The 19586-nt window shown below is 54.0% G+C and overlaps 2 protein-coding genes across 11 annotated transcripts in view; one reads left to right on the top strand and one right to left on the bottom strand.

The window, feature by feature from the left end:
* Positions 1–10009, top strand: part of LPIN3 (lipin 3) — a 42074-nt gene extending 32065 nt beyond the window's left edge. For 9 of the 10 annotated variants that reach the window (XM_075901313.1, XM_075901315.1, XM_075901314.1 and 6 more), the window contains 9 exons: positions 527–619; positions 1537–1583; positions 2010–2109; positions 3242–3390; positions 3554–3640; positions 7388–7540; positions 8687–8801; positions 8906–9009; positions 9728–10009. In XM_075901313.1, the coding sequence (XP_075757428.1) occupies positions 527–619; positions 1537–1583; positions 2010–2109; positions 3242–3390; positions 3554–3640; positions 7388–7540; positions 8687–8801; positions 8906–9009; positions 9728–9872 (993 nt within the window). In that variant the 3' untranslated portion in view covers positions 9873–10009. The remainder of the gene's footprint in view (positions 1–526; positions 620–1536; positions 1584–2009; positions 2110–3241; positions 3391–3553; positions 3641–7387; positions 7541–8686; positions 8802–8905; positions 9010–9727) is intronic. The other variant, XM_014572984.3, reaches the window with a different exon arrangement.
* A 1309-nt stretch (positions 10010–11318) lies between these two features.
* The window catches only part of EMILIN3 (elastin microfibril interfacer 3), a 24036-nt gene continuing 15768 nt past the window's right edge, over positions 11319–19586 (bottom strand). Inside the window, exon 4 of the mRNA XM_075901317.1 lies at positions 11319–17645. Within this exon, the coding sequence (XP_075757432.1) occupies positions 15751–17645 (1895 nt within the window). The 3' untranslated portion in view covers positions 11319–15750. The remainder of the gene's footprint in view (positions 17646–19586) is intronic.

Genomic DNA, 19586 nt, shown 5'->3' with positions numbered 1-19586 from the left:
CTGGCAGCAATTTAATAGGCCTGGGGCTCTGGCCACCACAGTGGCAACAGCTAGGAGCCTTCCGGCAACTATCTCCTTTGTACTCCCTGCTCCCCCTGCCTGAGCGTGCCCGAGTGCTGCTGAGTGCCCAAACGGGGCAGTTGGGGAAATGGCGCTTTCCCTTGCCCTCTTGACAAAAGGCCTGTGTGGGAACATCTGCCTGGGGACAGGGCTGAGCCAGACACTCCTGGTCTGTGGCAGAGCTCCGTCTGCTCCGGTCTTTTGTGAGGTGGCCTCAGCTCCTCAGAGATGGGTTGTGGTGATAGAGGGGTGAGGAAGGAAGCTGAATGGAGGTAAATACTGTGAATTTTTCTCTTCGGCCCATGAGGAGTGGCTTGTCTGCCACTGAGGTAATCCTCAGTTGCCAGCCTGAGGTCATTGGGTGAGGCTGCTTTGTGGACATTCTCTAGTCTAGGGCTCCCTTGGGCTCAGCTAGAATTCACTGTGCAGCAGGATTTGTCCCTTTCAAATTCTCACATCTTCACAGAGCACCATTGACCGGTTGGTGAAGGAGAAAATGCCCAAGAAGAGCGGCAGGTGGTGGTTTTCCTGGAGGAGGAAAGACTTGGCTGCTGAGGAGGTGTGTGTGTGGTGGTTGTGACTGAGTAACTTCCTCCTCCCTCTGCACTCGCCTGCCTAAGCCAAACCACGACAGGGCTTGGGAGCCAAGCTGAGGTGGAGACTGGTGGCAGTAACCTCTGTAAAGAGGACACTAAGCAATGGCTTAACTCCTCAAACACTAATGCTGCTGGAAGATCATGGTTAGTCTAAGCCAGAAGTGCTGATGAAGATGCTCTGTGCTGTGAGGAGAGCTCTCCCATCCGCATACTAAATCAGCCTCCATAAGAGGCAGTAGCTACATTGGCTCTCCTGCCGGCTATAGCGCTGTTCACAGAGGTGCTGGGGTTGGCCTCCCTTCTGTTGCTGGGGGGAGGGGGGAAAGGAGGGATGGCTTATATGGCTTATACACAACCCTGAGTGATGTAAGTTATATGAAGCGAGTGGTGGTGTAGCTCTAGCCCTAGTGCCTGAGCTGTTAGTGTGATACAAACCCCTGGATCTCCACACGCAAGAGCGTTCCCCCTGCACTTGGGTGGCATGTCTGGCGCATACTCCCATGAGAACTTGCTGCTTAAAACTAAAGAAATGTATACAGGAGTGCAGAGCTCTACAGTAGCAGATGTCCAATACCTTGTGGTCTTCCAGAATCCAAGTAGGACCTGGCTCCCTAGGGTAGGAAAGGTAGCCCCTGTCAGGGCCAGATGATACTTCTACCCCACACATCTCTTGTGCCACAGATGGGATGGGGTAAGATTCCCTCCCCCAACTCCACTAGGTGCTGGTGGGTTTTGTTGTGCACCTCTTTCCTCTCATGGCGGAGAGCTGCCCAGTTCCACTCTGAGAGCCAGCCAAGCAGGTAGCCCTTGCTCTTGGCCTTTGAGCTTCCAACAGCAATCCAGCTCAAGGAGCTAATGGTAGAAATGCCTGTGTCCACAGCATGAACCCAGCACAAGAGACCTACAGCAGGGCCCTACACCAGAGAGGTAAGCAGCCCTCTTGTGGTAGCTCAGTCCCTGGTGGAGCCTGGGCTCACGGGTTTTGTACTTGTCGCCTACTTAATAAAAGGAGGGAGAAGGTGAACTGCTCTTCTCAATGGCTGACCCTGTGTGTGGGCATGGTAGGACCCCCTTCATGGTCTTGGGAGGGCTGAGGGGTGGGTTATGTTGGCACATTCAGCTCACTATTACCCTGTATGCCTAATGCTCCGGAGACACCATCTGGATGACAATCCCAGTCATGCGCCCTTCCTCCGTCCCATGGTGCCAGCCCCTCTACCTGAGCAAAGCTGATCATACCTGCCTGAAGTCTGGTCTCTTTCCTGTACGTGGTTTTGTCTTTGTGCTGGGGCTGCTGTCTTTGCTGCTGTGAAGCAGCCTTGTTTTTGCATTTCCCTTTCCATGCGGGCATAGGGGGAAGACGGATCCTTTGTCCAGTGACAACTCCATATCCCCAGTGTCAAGACCCGATGCCACCTACAAGAAATCACTGCGGCTCTCATCAGATCAGATTGTAAGTAAGTGTGTGTGTGTGTGTGTGTGTGTGTGTGTGTGTGTGTGTGTTCTCTATTGATGCTGACGGGAGAAGATCTGTGCCTCTCTCTGAAACAGGAGAGAGAGCCCTTCAAATAGGCTTGCCACTACTTAAGAGCCTGTTAAATAGATGATCTATAGTGGGGGGCCAAACCATTCATGAGCATTAACGTTTTGGTCCAGACCGGGGTGGGCAATCATTTTTTAAAAGGGGGCTACTTCACAAAGTTCTGAAGTGGCCCCAGGCTGCCCCGAAAAGGGCAAGGCCTCAGGCAGAAGTGGCAGAACCAGGAGTCATCTTGTGCTCCCCCACCCACAGACCCTGAATGGCCTGGGGGCGTGGGGGAGTGTTTTAAAACAGCTGGTGGTTCCCTCTAGGCACTGCAGTGGGAGGAGATCTTGTGTGCTCCCCTGGCCAATCGGGCTGGGGGATGGGGGAAGCACGCAAAGTGTTTCTAGCCGCTGGGGACAGGTAGTGAGGGCAGGTTGAGAGCTGCTGGCTGTTTTTAAAATAGCCAGCAGGTCCTTCTGATGTTGCGCACCCCTGGCAGGGGGAGGAGACTTTGTGCACTTCCCCTGTCCCTAGGTCATCTTTGGCCTGGGGGTGGGGGAATGGCAAGGCTGCTGTGGGCCGGATCCACTGGCTTGGCAGGCTGGATCTGCCCTGCAGAGGCCCCTTTGCTTACCCCTGGTCTAAGCCTATGATCCCGTCAGCATGCTACCTAAGCAATGTCAAGTATGGCCACTAGTTGGGTGGGAGACATTTTGCTTGAATGTCTCCCACTCAAGTGGAATCAATTGGTAGACACCGCGTCCCCCACGCCCCAAGATGGGACAGAATCCATGCTCCCTTACAGCATGGGAGGGTTCAGCGGGATACCATTCTCTTGCAAAAACTGCTGTGTCTACAGCTCCTTCAGCTGTGCTGCTCATCAGCTATTGCATTCTGCCCCGGGAGCAGTTGCGTTCCATAGGGGTTTGACATGGGATGCACCCAGATTTGAATGGCACACGACTTCTCTAGCTGAGCAGTGCTGGGGTGGAATACCTGTTCACACCGTGTGGGGAGGCCCTGTGCGACCAGCTAGACGTTTTCTCCCCTCTTGCTGCAGAAGAGACTGAACCTTCAGGATGGCCCCAATGAGGTGGTGTTCAGTGTGACCACTCAGTACCAGGGCACATGTCGCTGCGAGGCCACCATCTACCTGTGGAACTGGGATGACAAGGTGGTGATCTCTGATATCGATGGGACCATCACTAAGTAAGTGGCCCTCCATGATGTCTCATCTCATTAAAAGCCTTGTGTACATGGCCATAGGCCTGTCCCAGAGGTATCCTAAGCCTACCAATGCCTAGAACGCTGATTCCAGGTTTGATAACTTTTTTTTAAAAGAGTGTATTTTAACCCCTTCCTCTCCTCCTAGATCTGACGCCTTGGGTCACATTTTGCCACAACTGGGAAAAGACTGGACCCATCAGGGTATTGCCAAACTCTTCCATAAAATTCACCTGTAGGTATCTACAGCTTTGGTCAGGTGGGCTGAGGGGCGGGAGTCCAGCATTATCCTGCATTTAGCTTCCGTCCCCTTTTGTGGGGTTGTTAACCCTTTCCTCTCCTCAGGGCTGCTGGAGGAGGAGGTGAGGAGACAGAACTGAACCAACAGTTCCTCGGACCTGTGCACAGTGGCCGTTCCCTCCTTTCTATCCTTACTCTGACCACAGAGGCTCTCAAAAGTCACAGCAGAGTTTTGCCTAAGGCCTTATTAATCAGAGTAACTTTGCAGAACTTTTTGTTCTGAGCCTGAGGCTGGGGCATGGAATGCAAAGGGGGGGCCAGCTAGGAGGTTTAGCAGCCCCCCTCTGATCCAGTGTTTTGACCAATTTAGGGTTAAACTTCTCTGCTGCTGTTGGCCCTGTCGGGTTAACTCCAAGGCTCCTTGTTCCTGCTTCAGCCATTGCTATTGGGGCTGCACAAGGGCAAGGAAGTGACAGGAGACTGGGAAGACTCTACCGCTGTTTATAAGCATTGTGACGGCACAGTCAGCAGAGCTGTCAGGGCAGGCTCGCCCACGGAGGGGTGGGAGAGAGGGGGCAGTCGCCCCAGGGCCCGGCGATTCAAAAGGGCCCACAGGTCCCAGCCACTGCTGCCACTACCACAGCCATGGCTGGAGCCCTGGGCCCCCTCAATCACCATGGCAGCACTGCACTGGATCTGAGGATTGGATGGGGGAGGAAAGATGTGGGGCTGTGTGCTCCAGAAAGTGCTGCCCCCAGCCTCATCTCTCCTGGGAGTGCAGAGCTGCACCCGCTTCTCCCTCCTCCCCCAAGCTTGTCAGTTCTGTTGTGGGGGAGGGTGCCCCATGTGTGGGTGACGGCTCTGCCAAGCACAGATGCAGGCTCTTTCTGTGGAGAAGCTGCTTTACAGGGGACACTCTCCCCTGCTGGGAACTTGGCCATCAGAGCGTACATGCCCCTCACTCTGGGTTTCCCTGAGTCCCCCTTGGCTATCTACCCTCGGAACTGGCAGGACAGATCAGAGCCCCGCTTCCTGGGCTCAATCTACTGACAGTGGCCAAAACCAGCTGATCCTGGGGAAGAAACCTTGTAGGAGGCAGCTAAGGGATGGCTAGTGAACAGGACAGTTTCTTCTTCCCTAATAGCTAGACAACAGTGGAGGCCTGCAAAGTTTCCGGGTGCTCTACCACCCATCTAGTGTGGGCCTTAGCCCAGTGAGCTCCTCAGGACAAGCGCATGCCTATGACAGCGGCCTTGCTGAGGAAGATGGTGCAGGAAGGCTTCCTGGGGCAAGAAGGTTTGAAGGAGATGGGTGTGGGGAGGCACAGAGAACACTGTGACTTGAGCAGCCTCCTCAGGGGCACCCTGGAAGGACACCAAGCCAAATGTAGGCATCTGGCCTGCCGATTAGTGTGTTGAGCCTGTCTAAGGCCACAGTCATCAAATGTAAATGGGAGCAAGTGTCTCTAAGGCACTTCCCCCTCCTCCCTGCTTGCCTACATTCATCTGAACCCAGGTAGCAAGCATAGGTGCTGACTTCCCCTCTAGCTGGGGGGTTCTCCACACCCTCCACTCCAGACCCCACTGCCATTCCATCCCTTCCCCTGTTCTGCCTTTGCCCTGCCGGAGCATGCCCCTTCCCCACTCCTCCCTCCTGGAGCTTCCAGAATGCTGAGAATCCGCTCATCTCCTCCCCCCCCCCCACACTCTGGAACTACTGGAGGGGGGCATGGCAGAAGAGCTGGCTATCAGTGGGGGAGAGGTGGGGGGAGAGGGGCAGAGGGAGAACTTGGCTGCCAGTGGGTGCTCTGCACCTACTAGAGTCTCCCCCCACCCCCCCCCAATGGGTGTTCCAGCCCTGAGGCATCCATAGAGTAGACACCTGTGTTTCTTGGGTTGGGAACTGCAAAGGCAACTGCATTTAAACGCACCTGGAGAGTGGCTTTTATTTTTTTTAACTGAGCTAGATCTGGGTTAAGAGTTGCTTGTGTATCCTGGCAATGAGACCCGCTCTCTTGGCATGCTCCATCGTTCCAAAGGGTACCACTGGCAGGTGTGTTCCCTTGGCTGTCTGTCCACGTTTTCTTGTGTGATCTCAGAGCCACCACTAGGGGGTGCTGTGTGCCTGCTGGGTGTACTTGAAGCTGCAAGGAGCCTGGCTGGCTTCAGTGTATTTCCTGATGGGTGACTGAGCAAGGCACAGAGAGGAAAGTGTATCATGGTGAGCCCCCGTGTCTGCTGTCCTCAGAGGGGCTGCTGGGATTAGTAAGCGAATAACTAAGCCACAGAGGGGAGAATTTGACCAGGAGAATCATGGTCTGTCAGCTTCTCTTACTCAGTAGACTGTAAAAAAAATAAATGTTCTGGTAGCACTTTATAGACTGTGGATGGTATCATGAGCTTTTGTGGGCACAGCCCACTTCTTCTGGTCATCTGAAGAAGTGGGCTGTGCCCATGAAAGCTCATGATCCCATCGACATGTTTTGTTAGTCTATAAAATGCTACCAGACCACTTCTTGTTTTTCAAGTTTATCTTGTACAGACTAACTTGGCTACCCCCTGAAGCTTCAGTAGACTGTGTCTGAGAGCAAGAGGATCCATATCTAGTTTGGTTGGTCTCCCCTGCCTGCCTCAGTTCTCCCTCAGGAACTAGCTGCATACCCATAAGCTCACTTCCAAAAGTTCGTCCCAGCTCATTGCAAGTCGACTGTCTGTCTCTCTCCTCTGCACCAAGCTGAGTTGCATAACTCAGCAATAGCTAGGTATTCTTGTGCAGGCAGCTGAGTAGGCTGTTGACGAGCATGGGCCAAGCGCTGTGTGCTAGGACACTCACCGAATGCTGATAAGCCTGATTAGGAAAGCTGGTAGCCATTGGGCACCCTGATGTGCTCCTATTCTCTCTCCCCTCCCCTCCCCCCCACTCCCCTCTCAGTGAGCATTGATTGTGGCTTGGCCTTCCCATGCTCCAGCACCTCTGCTCGCTGATGCGTGATGGGAGGCCATTCTCGGTGCCTGTGGTGTGCCAGGAAATCAGGTGGCAGCTGCCTGGGTTGGAGTGCTGCACTGGGGTGGTGAGAGGCTGAGGGCACTGAGTCTGTGTCAAGCCACCTCCTGCAGATCGACCAAAGCCGCTGCAGGACTGGAGCTCACGGGGAGGAGATGCTGTTGTCTGTGGCAGCTCTTGGGATGAGCCCACAATGACCTCTTGGCAGAGGACCAGGCAGCCTCCTCAGGCCCCTAGCCAAGGTGTGTTTGGGGGGGTGGGAGGAAGAGGAAGGGGGACTCTGCCTGCCTGGAAGGGGCAGGGCGGAGACAGCCAGCCCTCTCTACACTGCCTGGAACGTGGCACCCCTCCCCCAGCCCTCGGAGCCCCGCACAGCATGCAGCACAGTGCTAAGGGCCCAGGCTCCAGCCGCTTCTGTAGTAGTCTTGGGCCCTTCTGAATTACCAGGCTCTGGGGCAGCTGCCTGTCTTGTCCCCACTGGTCGGTGGGCCTACATCTTTGTATGGGATCTGAGTGCCCTGTGCTGCACCCTCCCAGACCCATGCAGCTGAGCCCATGGAGAGCAGCATGGCCAGATGTAATCAGCAGCCCCTTGTGCACAGGGGCAGGGTGGCTTTGTGTGCCGGTGTTGTGGGGGGCCGGAGCTGGTGGTTCTGTCTCCAAACCTCAGCATGCAGTGGCAAGACACATCCTTATGCTGCACCTCGCCCGAGACGACCTTCTGCCTCCTCTGTTCTAGGAATGGCTACAAGTTCCTGTACTGTTCATCCCGGGCCATTGGCATGGCGCACATCACCAAAGGGTACCTGAAATGGGTCAATGACCAGGGCTGTGCCCTCCCCAAGGGACCCATCCTGCTGGCCCCCAGCAGCCTCTTCTCAGCCTTTCACAGGTAGCTCTTCCCTGGCGTGTCCTGTTACCTTCCCCTCCCCTGGAGCAGCTGTGCTTGAGTCTGCACCCATGTTGCTTGAATTTGATGCACTGGCATCCTCTCTGTGAAGGGAGTGGTGTAAGCACTTGGGTAAAAGCCCTCATGAGCAGGAACCATGCAGACCTCTGTGCTGCATGACATGGGTCTCAGAGCCTTTGAAACCCCTAGCCAGGCTTCTCCCTGGCCGTGTTCAGCCCGTCTCTGCTTTCATCTGCATACCTGCTCTGCCTCCTGCCATGTGTGATGGTCTTTAGATGCGTAATCCACCCATCTCGAGCCTGATTCCCTGCAATGTCTTGCTGCAGGTGTCTGTTTAGGGACAAGGCTACGGGCTCTGTCCTCCTCTGGGGGCCCAGTTCCCTGGGGTTGGATCTCTCAACCCCTCCTCTCAGGATACGGGCAATAGCTTTACTGCCAAGCAACTCGGGATACAACTAGACTACGGGGTCTCTTGGGATACAGGAGGTATCCTGGAAACCCCGTTGTGTCCAGGGAACGTGTTTGCTCTTGCTTTTTTGCGGGAGAGCAGACTCGCTCTTTTGGAAGCCCTGTCATTCCACGAGGAAGAAGGAATCTTCCGCAAGAGGAGGCTTTTCCATAATTTGGCCCAGTGTAGATGGACCACATTTCAGAAAAGCCTCTTCTGACAAAAGTTATTGGAAAAAGGTACGCAGATTCCAGAAAACCATTCTAGTGTCCACATTGTCTCAGTCAAGCCTGCAACTTGGTCCTGGCTTTAGGAACCTCTGGCTCCTGCTCTTGTGGTCTCGTCCCCGTGGGGTTATGCCTTGCACTGCTAAGCCAAACTGCTCCTGGCTCGGAGATTTCCCCTGGAATAGGAAAGGTCCTGCTCCAGTTGTACTTGCTCTGGCTGGCAGCTGTTGTCATGAGCGGGGACTGGGCTCCTCCATGTCTCGTCTCATCACCTGCCTAGCCATAGGAAGTGACTTCGCAGGGAGCGGCTGGGACTCCCTGGTAGGGTGGGGTAATGCTGCCCCTTGACTGTCTTGGGGCTGCTGGAGAGCACAACCGCAATGAAGTCCTGGCTGTCTAGGCCCTGGACCAGCCTGGCTCTGTCGCTCCTGACCTCCACCTCTCCTGTTGCAGGGAGGTGATAGAGAAGAAGCCGGAGGTGTTTAAAATCGCCTGTTTAACAGACATCCGGAACCTGTTTGGTGCCAGGAGTCAGCCTTTCCATGCCGCCTTTGGGAACAGAGTCAATGTGAGTGCCACCCTCCCTGCTTGGGGGGAGCAATGGTGGGGCGTGGGGGGGAGGCGGCGGTGCTTCCTGGGCTCTGACTGCTCTGGCTGGCCTTTCTCTGGCAGGATGTCGATGCCTACAAGCAAGTGGGGTTGTCAGAGTCCCGTATATTCACAGTCAACCCAAAGGGGGAACTGATCCTGGAGCTCCTCAAAAACCAGAAATCCACGTAAGCCAATCTGCCCACTGTCTTGTGTTTATAGTGGGAGCTGCCCCTGCCATCACCTTTCATGTCCCTAAGACAGCTGGGCTGTCCCTGGCCCTATTTGTAGCCCAGCATGGGCTGTGGGGAAGCTGCTGTGGTCTGGTTCCTACATGGCACACATGGAGAAGCTCATACCAGTAACCGCCTGTGGCATTAACCCTGCTTGATCCCTGGCACACCATGGGTCCGGGCCAGCTCTGTGTCCCTGGGCCAGCTCTGTGTCCCTGGGCCAGCTCTGTGTCCCACTCTCCTTTTTGCAGGGGGGAGGCCTGGAAGAGAAGCTGGCTGGGGGAAGGGGGAAGCCTCTGAGAAGGTTGGGCTCCGTAGTCAGTGTCCTAGGAGTGGCTTGGACCTCCGCTAGGAAGTCTTTGCCTGTGCCTACCAAACATGGCTTCCTTCTGGGGAGCAGGCCTCTCTCATGTCAGCTGTCTCCTGCAGTGTTAGCCCACCAGACTTCATACACCCACCAGTGTGGTGGGTGGGCTGCAGCTGCCTGCCAGTGCACAGGGTTTCTTGGGCTACCTATGCTGGATTTGCCATGTTCAAGGGGGTAGAGGGCTGGGTCACGGTGCATTGGCTGTGAAGAAGCATGTGCCATAATCACCTTCCAGGCTGCTCATTTGCCTGGGCTGAGGAGGGGAAATGTCCTTGTAACCCTGTAAGTCGATCCTTTTCCTTGTAGGTATGAGCGGTTGACTGAGCTGGTGGAGCTGATCTTCCCCCCGCTAGGTCTCGATGCTCGTGTTACTTTGCTGTGGCCAGAGTACAGCCAGTTCTCCTACTGGAGGGCTCCGCTGCCGCTCATCGACATGGAAGATCTTGCCTGACCCTCCCTCCCCCCAGCCCCCGAACAGACCTGGTGAAGGGGCACAAGCTGCCAGGCCGTGATACAGCAGCCATCTGCCTGTGCTGCTGCTGCTGCTGCTTGGGACTGTCATTTAATAAACACTGAACATGTTCTGCACTGAGCCCTCTTTGGCTGGGGTGGGGCTAATCCAGGGGGTGACTTGAACAGCTTGTTTACGCTGTAGGACTTGGAAGCGTTTCCTGTCAACCAAGTTCTTGAGGTTCTTATAGGGTTGAAATGACTTGTTGGTGTTAGGGGTGGATCCCCTCGGGTTCATCTACTTGTGGGTCTTCACTGTGGCTGCTGCCAGGTACCGTTTTGCTGCTGCTCCCAGACTACAGGTAGCCATTCAGGCACTGTGGCTTTTTTCAAGGTGAGGGTCCACATCTTGATCTACCCAGGTCTGAACTCTCCTTGGTTCAGCTGCGAGGCAAGTGAATTGCTCAATGAATTGTGGTTTTTATTAGAAGGCTGGAGAGTGTCAGGATTACAATGGTTGGTCGCTAATAGCGTTAACCCATCATGCCTTAAAGCCCCGTGTCTGGCTCCTGCTTTGGACCTGTTTTGTGTATGGCTGAGCACAGGTGCCACTGAAGTGGTGGTAAAGCTTGGAGTGCACTAGGGCGTTGGAGCCCTCTGAGCTTATATCAGGAAGCTGAAACCTGCCCAGGGATTAGTTCTGTTGCCTTTGAAGATCTCCTCTCCTCCTCCCCCCCTCCCCCCCCAACCCTAGCAGCCACTTTAGGTGCCTCAGTATCCCCTGAAATCCTAGTGCTGGGCCACCTTGGTGGCAGTTTGTCCTCCAAGGTACAGCTGGGGCATGGTGCTTGCAAACCTTCCTCTAGGAGTTGAGGTTTCTATTCCATGAAACAAGCACAGGCTGGTCCCGGTTCCTTGCTGCTGCTCTTGGCCTGTGTAATGATACTAACCGGAGCAAGGATCTGCTGGGACCTGCATCCACACCCTGCTTGATTTGCTTCCTAGGGATCCCACTTACCATCTATGACTGCATGTTTCTGGGGGAGGCTCTCTGGTGCTTCTACGCTGAAGCCTTCTAAGTACGAAGCTGATTTTTAACAGAGGGCAATTTTGAGGCAGAAGTTGTGACTTGCTTCAGGCCAGCTCATGAGCTGTTGGCAGAGGCAAGAGCAGAACCCAGGAGTTCTGACCTGGGCCTGTTCTGCAGCCCTTCCAGAAACGTTCTGACTTGACATCCTGGGGCTGTCTACATTGGCACCCTTTTCAGAAAAGGGATGCTAATGAGACACTTTGGAATTGCAAATGCCGAGGGGGATTTAAATATCCCCCGCGGCATTTGCTGCTTTTTTCCGGCTCAGGGTTTTGCCGGAGAAAAGCACTAAAGTGTCTCATTAGCATCCCTTTTCTGGAAAAGGGTGCCAATGTAGACACAGCCTGGTTGTGGGAAAATGGAAACTGTAACATGGAAAGTGCACTGGAGCAAAGTGGAGCTTTCTTCACCCCCTTTCTGTGTGGGGCTAAGTTGGGCTTGTCTCTCTTCAAAGGTTTCTGTTCAGTGCTCCTGTCACAGAGCAAGAGGGGTAGGACCTCCAACAGGGTGGTGGAGCATGTTTTATGGGGGAGGGGGTGTTGAACACCAGCTAAGGAAGCTTTAGAGCAGTGGTTCCCCAAACTCCAGCTCTCAGCTGGGACTGGGGACTATGGACGAGGTAAAGAGGCTGATAGCTAGGACCCCAGGCCTAGGGAGGCTGGGGGCATGGCTGCCGGAGGTGCTGTAGCACGTCTCTGCCACTTGGTCCTGTGCCTATGGTTCTAGGTGCCTGTATTTAATCCATATGGCAGGAGCTTTAACTCCAAATGGATTTCAGCTCCTATATTGGCTCTCTTCGCTCTCCCAGTCAGCTATAGGGATGCTTATGTTGTCTGCAGCTTTCCCCTGCATTGCAGCCCGTGCTCCATGGCAGAGCGTGATGGCAGCTGGGCACAAAAGGGTTCACTGGTGTCAGTTTAGACCTCACTGCAGCCTCTGCTCTCATTTAAAAACAACCCAAGGCAGGCTCTTGTGAGCCTTGTGGTCCCCAGAGAGCAGCTGTGGCATCAGACCTCTGCTCTAAAGCCAGACTTTGCACAAGGGCTCCCTGCCCATCCTCATATGCAGACTTTCCAAAGCACTCAGCACTCTCCAAAATCTGGTCATAATTTAGTGTCACAAGGGAGACCTGGCTGGAGCTGCTTGGACGTCTGTCCTCTAGGAGCGCCCCGTCCAATTCCTGAGCTGCATCCACCTACTTATGAAATAAAGAGAGCTGCATGCCAAGTGCTGTGCGCACAAGCACATTCAGCATGTAGCGAGTGCTACTGCATTTCCACTACCAGGGCCTGAACAAGGCTGCAACCCTGCCCTCCCTCCACCTCGCTTCCACCCCTTACAGGCCTTGGTCTGGAAAATCTCTCTTGTGTGTGTCAACCTTGGCTGCCTTTCTCAGGAAGCCAAGCTCTGAGCACTCGGCACCTTCTGTTAATTCCACGGCAGTCGGCTGATACCAGAAACCTCGGCATGAAGTTTAATTTTTTTTTTGTTCTCAGTACAAACTGCCCTTAACATCTCATCAACTGTACAAAGTTTTTTTCAAAACAATTCCAAATGGCCTCTGAAGCCGGTTTCAGCACTGCCCCCGTAACCACCCCCACAATATTGAGTGAAGGCATGCTCCTAATTCCTTCTTCGAAAGCAGCAACTGCCCATTTAAAACCCCACCTGATTTAGCTTTTAAATGTGAGTGTCTTGGAGCAGACATACAAACGGTCAGCACATTCAAGTGAGGGGTGAGAGAGGAGGTCATACATAGCACCATTTCTGAAAGAGCAACCTTTCGCGCCCCCTCCCCCCCGAACCAATCCCCCTGCACAGGTGTGTTCGAACAGCCTACATTCCTCTGCGTGCCAGGGAGCTCCCATTTTAAAATCACACTGGCTAGAGAGAAACCACATTTCCAGCTCTCCAGTTTATCTTCCTCCTAACTGCTCATTCAGGGGTCCCTACTTGAAGTGACTATGAAGCTGGCTTTGGCCACAGAACACTTGCCCCTGCTGCAGAGGGCTCTCTGGAGGCAAGAAGCAGTGCAGTTAAGTGCCTCAGCCCAAAGAAGTGAAGTGTAGCCACAGGTTGCAAGAGGGTTTTTCTGGGGTGTCAAGGAGATGGTCTAGCTTTGCTCTAGGGCAGCATTTCTTACACTTTTTAAGAGCAGGGAACACCAAACAATTTTTTTAATGAGGAATACGAAGGATTTTTTGTTGAGCCAAAAAAAAAGTCACCTGCCCCTTTAAGGGTGGCCATTTTGAATTCTGTTGTTCTCCGCGGCACACCGGTGTGCTGTGGAACACAGTGTAAGAAACGCTGTTCTAGGGCCTCTCCCCCACCCCGGGGAGAGAGATCTTACCTGTGCTTAGAGCTGTCCTTGCTGTGTCCACACCTTATCTCATGCAGCTTGGAAAGCCCAGCCTCTAAAGGGTGGAGAAGCTAGGGCTTTGTGCTGGAGAGCATGTCATATGGTCTCAGTGGGCAGCCTTGATGTGTGCTCCTACCCTACCTCCACCACTGAGCTCTGTAGCAGTGTTCCCTGTAAGCCAGCTGCTTCGGCCGTCACCCAGCAGCAATCCAGGTACCACCCAGCTTGTTAGCAGAGTGTCCACAGCTACCCAAAGCTGGTAGCATGTTTCTCCTGGTGGTGCATATCTGCACTTCCCTTGGTGCACATAACAAAATTTATTCTGCCCAGAGGTGGACAGCATGCTGCATCCCCAGCTCTTCAGCTTAAAAGGGAAATGCTTTCCCCTCCCAGGCTGGGGCTCTCATAAAAGCTGTATTACATGAGGATGTTTCCATGTGCTCTTTGGGGCAAGCATTTACCACGTGCTTAATGGGGAAATGGTGCAAAGGCAAGCTTTCTTCAGAGCCCTGTTTCCTCCTGGACTTGTGCTCTGGTGTGATGGGCCACGGGAGAAATGTGGTACTAGAAGGAAGCGGATGAGACTAACTGACTGAAAATGAGTGGAAGCACTGGGAAGAAAAGAGGAGGGAGTGGGCAGGGCTGCCATGGCAGCAGGTGCAGAGAACTGAAGCAGACCATGCTGAAGTGCCAATGTATCGGAAATAGAGACTCCATTTCCTTTTTGTGGTGACTAAGTCCAACTTAGCCAAGCAGCCCTGGCCATGTCTGTGTGGACTCCGATGGGGGCACTGGGTTGTGTCCTCTCTGTCACTGCTGTCTGAGCCAAGGGCGCGTCTGCTCATTCCAGCCAGGCCATTAGTCCCACCTGAAACCAGAGTTGAACCTTTCCCTTGTTTCTTGGGCTACAGCCTGTGGCAGAGGAACTCCTGTTCTTAGAACCAGAATAAAATTGTCTTATGTCACACACATGCCAGTGACATGAAATGGCCCAGACTTGGGAGCAGAGACCCCGTCACTTCCTGGTTCCACAGTAGGGTGAATCCCCATTGCTAAACTCACCAGAACTACTCCAAGCTCTCAGACACTGCACTGGGCTCCTTTGTGCCTCATTGGACCCAGCTGCAATGCTGAGATCGCCCAAAGGGGGCTGCTGATTTGAGTTTCACTTGATTTCCCTCCTCTGTCCCACACTAGGAAGAGTTCCTCTTTCAAAGGTGCTGTAAGAGACTTTCCCTGCTTTGCCTCCTGCCTCTGTCCCTTTTTAGGGAAGTCACGTAGCCAAGGAGGGCTTCAGGGGCCCTGTGGTGTGTGAAGTAGATGTGATCCCGGTTGCCTGCTGCCGTCTGTGTGATGAGGGGGTAGTGGACACAAACACGCCTTGCCCTGTGTAGCCTGGGAACAGATAAATCCTACTCCTCTAAACCTACATCTGCGGCATCTTGGGCAATAAAGCCACCTGCATCAATCCACTCCCCTGTTATTGTTTAAATCACTCCCCAGGACTGTGGCGTAATGCCCAGACGCTTCATCTTCCAAGACCTAGGTTCCAACATGATGTAGGCAACAAGCAAAGGGTTGGGTTCAATTTGTTTGGCCTGCAAACACACAGGCACCCTCAGAACCTTCAGTTCAGGCTTGGTATGGTCCTAAAATGGTCTCCCCCCAAAATGCCATGCTAAAAAGAGTCCAACCGGGCATGTTGTATGATCCATAGCACAACAGGCAGGGTGGAGGAAGCTGACAGAGGACACTGCAATCAGGAGTAGGGAGGAGGAAGAAGGCTGAGAACAGACATGTCTTAATACATATCCCCCTATGCTAACTGTCAAAAGGAGCGTGGGGGGAAGCGGGTGTGTGTGTAGACAAGTGGGAAATGTGAATAGAATGGAAACCCTGTCAAAGAGGGGTACATGCTAGAAGGCTTTCCCTGTTAAAATCCAAATGTCCCCTGATGGGCCTTGTGATGGGGGGGTACTTGATTGTCTCTTTGCCCCCGTGGGGAAGTTGCACGTGACCCTTTAGGAACAGAGTTCGTCCATTCCTGACTTACAAATACAGAGCTTTATTCCTTGAGAATCACTCCATCCACCAAGAGGATTCTGCCTTGAGCTTGGTCCTGAATGGTCATTCCTGGGTCATAGCGACGTAGTACCCACCCAGCTGCAGCCAGGCACCTTGCTGTGGTGTCAGGAGAGCTGCTACGTGTCTAGAAGGAAGTCATTTCCAGTCCAGACCAATAATGGCGAAGGGACATCTTGGGCTGTAGGATTTCACTTTTTCTCAGGCAAAAACAAGTGAAAACACAGAGCTGGGAGAAGGGATAGCAGCTTTTCATTTACATTAAAAAACCCCAATGTCACAGTAGAGTCTGTGTGATATAAGTTAATTCTGTTCTTCAAGGATAAAGACAGGTGGGTTTCAGTATAGCTAATGCTGCTTCCTTTCTGAGGCACCTTCCAAGTGGAAGACCTGTTCGGCCAGCTCCATCACTTTGGCCTGGCAGTCCAGCAGGTTGTCCTTCAGCACAGTTATTTCCTGAGAGTGGGCAGCCACGGTCCCATTCATGTGGTCCATGTAGCCCCACAGGCTGCCCGTGTGCTTCTCCAGCTCGTCCCGGATGAGGTCCAGGCTCCCGGTCACAGCCCCAAGCCTGCCGCACATGTTTTCCACCTGGGCCACCCGGCTGTCAAACTGGGCGACCTCCTTCTGCAGGTCCTGGGCGGCACTCTTGCAGTGGCCAAGGTCATTCATGATCCTGGCTTTGAGTCTCTCCAGGTCGCCCTTCAGGTTGAGGACGCGCCTGCCACTGAAGATGAGCTGTGAGCCTTGGTCGCTCACCTTCTCCTGAAGGGAGTGGACCTCGTCCTCTATCTTGCGCTCATGCTCATCCAGCGAAGAGTTGACGTGCAGCATGGTGTTGGAGTACTGGGAGACGGAGTCCTGGAGCCCCGTCAGGGACTTGCTCACCGTGTTTAGGTTGATCTTGAGAAGGGTGATCTCACCTTGTAGGGAGCTGGCTGCCTCCTCCTCGATGCGCCGCTGGATATCCAGGATGGTGGCATTCAGCTTGCGCAGGAGGTCGTTGTTACTATCCATTCTGAGCAGCAGGTCCTGGTTCTTGCTCTGGCAGTCTTCTATTTCTGTCCGGAAAGTCTCCACGTCTTTGGAAGCAGAGGTGCAGCCCAGTAAGCAGGTGCTCTCCAGGGTGATGAGCCGGCTCTGCAGCCCCTCCAGCCTCTCATCTGTCTGCTTCCTCACATTGGCAAGCTCCCCTTCTAGGAAGGGCATCACGGCGCCATCCACACCTGCTGGGGCGCTGACGTTGTTCAGCTCGCCTACAATGGTCATGAACCTGTCCTCCAAGGTCCTCATTTTGTCCTCAAACAAGGTCCTTACGCCATCCAGCTCTGACCCCACCATGCCCATCATGCTATCCTCCAAGCTGGAGCAGCAGCTGCCAGTCTCTCTCTCTGTGGCATTGAACCTTGACTCCAGGTTCTCCAAGCGCCCTTCAATGAGGCTCCCTAGCGTGATGGTGGAGAACTCACCATTGAGCTGCGAGTGCAGGTTCTTCTGGGAGTCCGAGATGCTGTGCAGGCCCTTCTCCAGGATGTCCATGCGCTCGGTGAGGTAGTTCAGGTTGCTGCAGCAGCTCTCCACCACTGTTAACCCTTGGATCTGGGTTTCCAGCTGAGAGATCTCCTTCTTGATTTCCAGTTCCTTGCCATCCAGGGTCTGCTGTAGCCGCAAGTTGGCCGCTTTCTCCTCCTCGCACTGCTGCTGCACCTCCTTAATCCTGAAGTCGCAGGTACTCTGGATTTTCACCAGCTTCTTCTCGAAGCCGTCCAGAAGCTCTGCTCGCAGGTGGCTCAGCCGGGTGTCGACATACTCCTCCAACATGTCAATGGAGGTGAGGGGTGATGGCCTAGCTGATTCCAGCAGGTGCTTGATCTGCCCATCATGGTCCAGGACCCGGCCATGCACCTCGTCCAGCAAATCTGTCTTGGTCTTCAGCACGTCGCTCACCTCAGTCACCTTGGCCAGGATCTCGCCCATGGGTGGGTAGGTGGCGATGTCTGCTTTGTCAGCCACATCCACAATCCCATCAGGAATGACCCCAAAACCCACCGTGGAGTCGGGCACGCTTGGGCTGTTCATCAGGGACCCGATCATCTTGTTGGTGTCCTCCTGGATGGCCAGACGCAGGCGGTCCCCCAGCCCGCTCACCATGTTGTGCAGGCTGTCGTAGGACTGCGAGAGGCGCCTGACCTCCTCTTCCAGCCGGTCCAGCCTGTCTCCAAAGAGGCCAGGCATCTTTCTGCCTACATCAGAGAAGAAACAGAGGAGAATGGAACTGCTCTGTCTCACTTCTGACTTCCCCCTGCCCTGTTGCTTGCAATCAGCCTCCAGATATTCAGAGGGTTAGCATGGTAAGCAGCCTTCCCGGGTATGTCTGCATTGCAACTGAAAACCTGTGGCTGGCCTGGGCTAAAGGGCTGCTTCATTGCAGTGTAAATGTTCCAGCTCTGGCTGCAGCTCACCTGGCAGAGCCCCAGAGACAATCTGCAATAGCTACCTGCAGTGAGGCAGCCCCTTAGCCTGAGCCCTAGGAGCCTGAGTCAGCTGGCCTGGGGCAGCCCTGGGTTTTTAATTGCTTGGCAGACATGCTGTGTCCTTATGTGTCTATACAGCGGCAGGCCATCACTGCAAGGGGAGGGGTGGTGAATAACTGGGTCTCTTCTTTTCTGCTCCCTTCGTGTATTAGTGACTGTGATTCTCTGGGCTGGAACTCATGTCTTCTTGTAATGCCTGGCTCCAGCAGGTATAATCCTTGCTCTGGGCTGATAGTGAATCGAGTTGTGAGGGATGGGTTCGGTCTCCAGTGGGAGTGTGTCTGATGCATCTGGCTATAGGCTGAGCAGTGGGTAGCAGGAAAGGGCTCCTCTGTGGCTTGAGTTGGCTGAGGCTGCAAAGCCAAGTGGTCCTGTCTCCCTCCGCCCCCCTCCTTCCCCGCCTCACGCAGCGCTAGAGCGCTGCCTCCTTCCTCTGCCCCCTCGTTCTCCGCAGGGCAAACTGGCTGTCCGAGGTACATAAATACTTGTACCCGCCACTCCGCAGGGCTCCTGCTGCCCTGAGCTGCATTCTCAGCCTCTGCTATTCTAGGTCCTGGGAGCACTTTCAGTGCCACCTGCCCACTCAAGTGGGCAGCCAGCCTCTATGGGACGTCTGTACATACACATGCTCCAGATAGGCATGTTCTGCAGCAGCCTGATGCAAAATCAGTTGCCGTCTCCTGTTAATATCTGTGGGCTTTGACTCAGGCCCTAACTGGATAGTTCTCCTAGTGTTCCCTACAAGGTAAAGCACAACCACGCCTGGCTGCTCAAAACCCAAATCCCCACCTTCCTCTTGGCCTCTTTGCCCATCCTCCCCTTCCTCCATCCCTGGAGAGTGGGAGGCATTGTTGAGCCCATGCTTACCTCCCTGTGCAGCTTGGTCAGTAATGACCTCTCCTCTCCCCACCCACAAGCACATGTTTAGAACCCAGGCAAGCCCCCGGTAATGGGAAAATCAGAGTTGCAGTGGTGCAGGTGGGAGCAGCCTTGGAAAAGCAGAGCTGTGTCAAAGCAGGGGAGCATCTGTCCAGGCCCAGCCCCCAAGAGGTGACGCCCTGACATTTGCATCCCACCCCTGTAGCGCTCTACCTGCCCTGCAGAGAATTTCCTGCCTGGAGGGTGACTTCCACTGTGCCTCTGTAAGAAAGACACTTCCTTTGTGCAAGATGGAAGGAATTTTTGCAAAGGGCCAGGACTGAAAGACCCCTTCAAGCGTTCCCACTGCCCCTTCTGCGCAGGCAACTTGTAGCCACTCAGCTGCAGATGCTAGCTCAGCCGGAACAGGCTGCTGGAACCTGTTGAATTAGCTTCTATCAATTTGTCCCTAAAGCCCAACTTACCTTATACACATTGGCTACGTCGACACTGGCATGATTTTCCGGAAATGCTTTTAACGGAAAAGTTTTCCGTTAAAAGCATTTTCGGAAAAATCGCGTCTAGATTGGCAGGACGCTTTTCCGCAAAAGCACTTTTTGCAGAAAAGCATCCGTGGCCAATCTAGATGCAGTTTTCTGCAAAAAAAGCCCCGATTGCCATTTTTGCGATCGGGGCTTTTTTGCGGAAAACAGTCCTGTGCTGTTTACACTGGCCCTTTTGCACAAATGATTTGCGCAAGAGGGCTTTTGCCCGAACGGGAGCAGCACAGTA

Source organism: Pelodiscus sinensis, chromosome 18, assembly GCF_049634645.1.
Source record: "Pelodiscus sinensis isolate JC-2024 chromosome 18, ASM4963464v1, whole genome shotgun sequence".
Classification (NCBI taxonomy): domain Eukaryota; kingdom Metazoa; phylum Chordata; order Testudines; family Trionychidae; genus Pelodiscus; species Pelodiscus sinensis.
The sequence above is the reverse complement of the archived record's forward strand: the minus strand, read 5'-3'. Positions and strand labels throughout refer to the sequence as shown.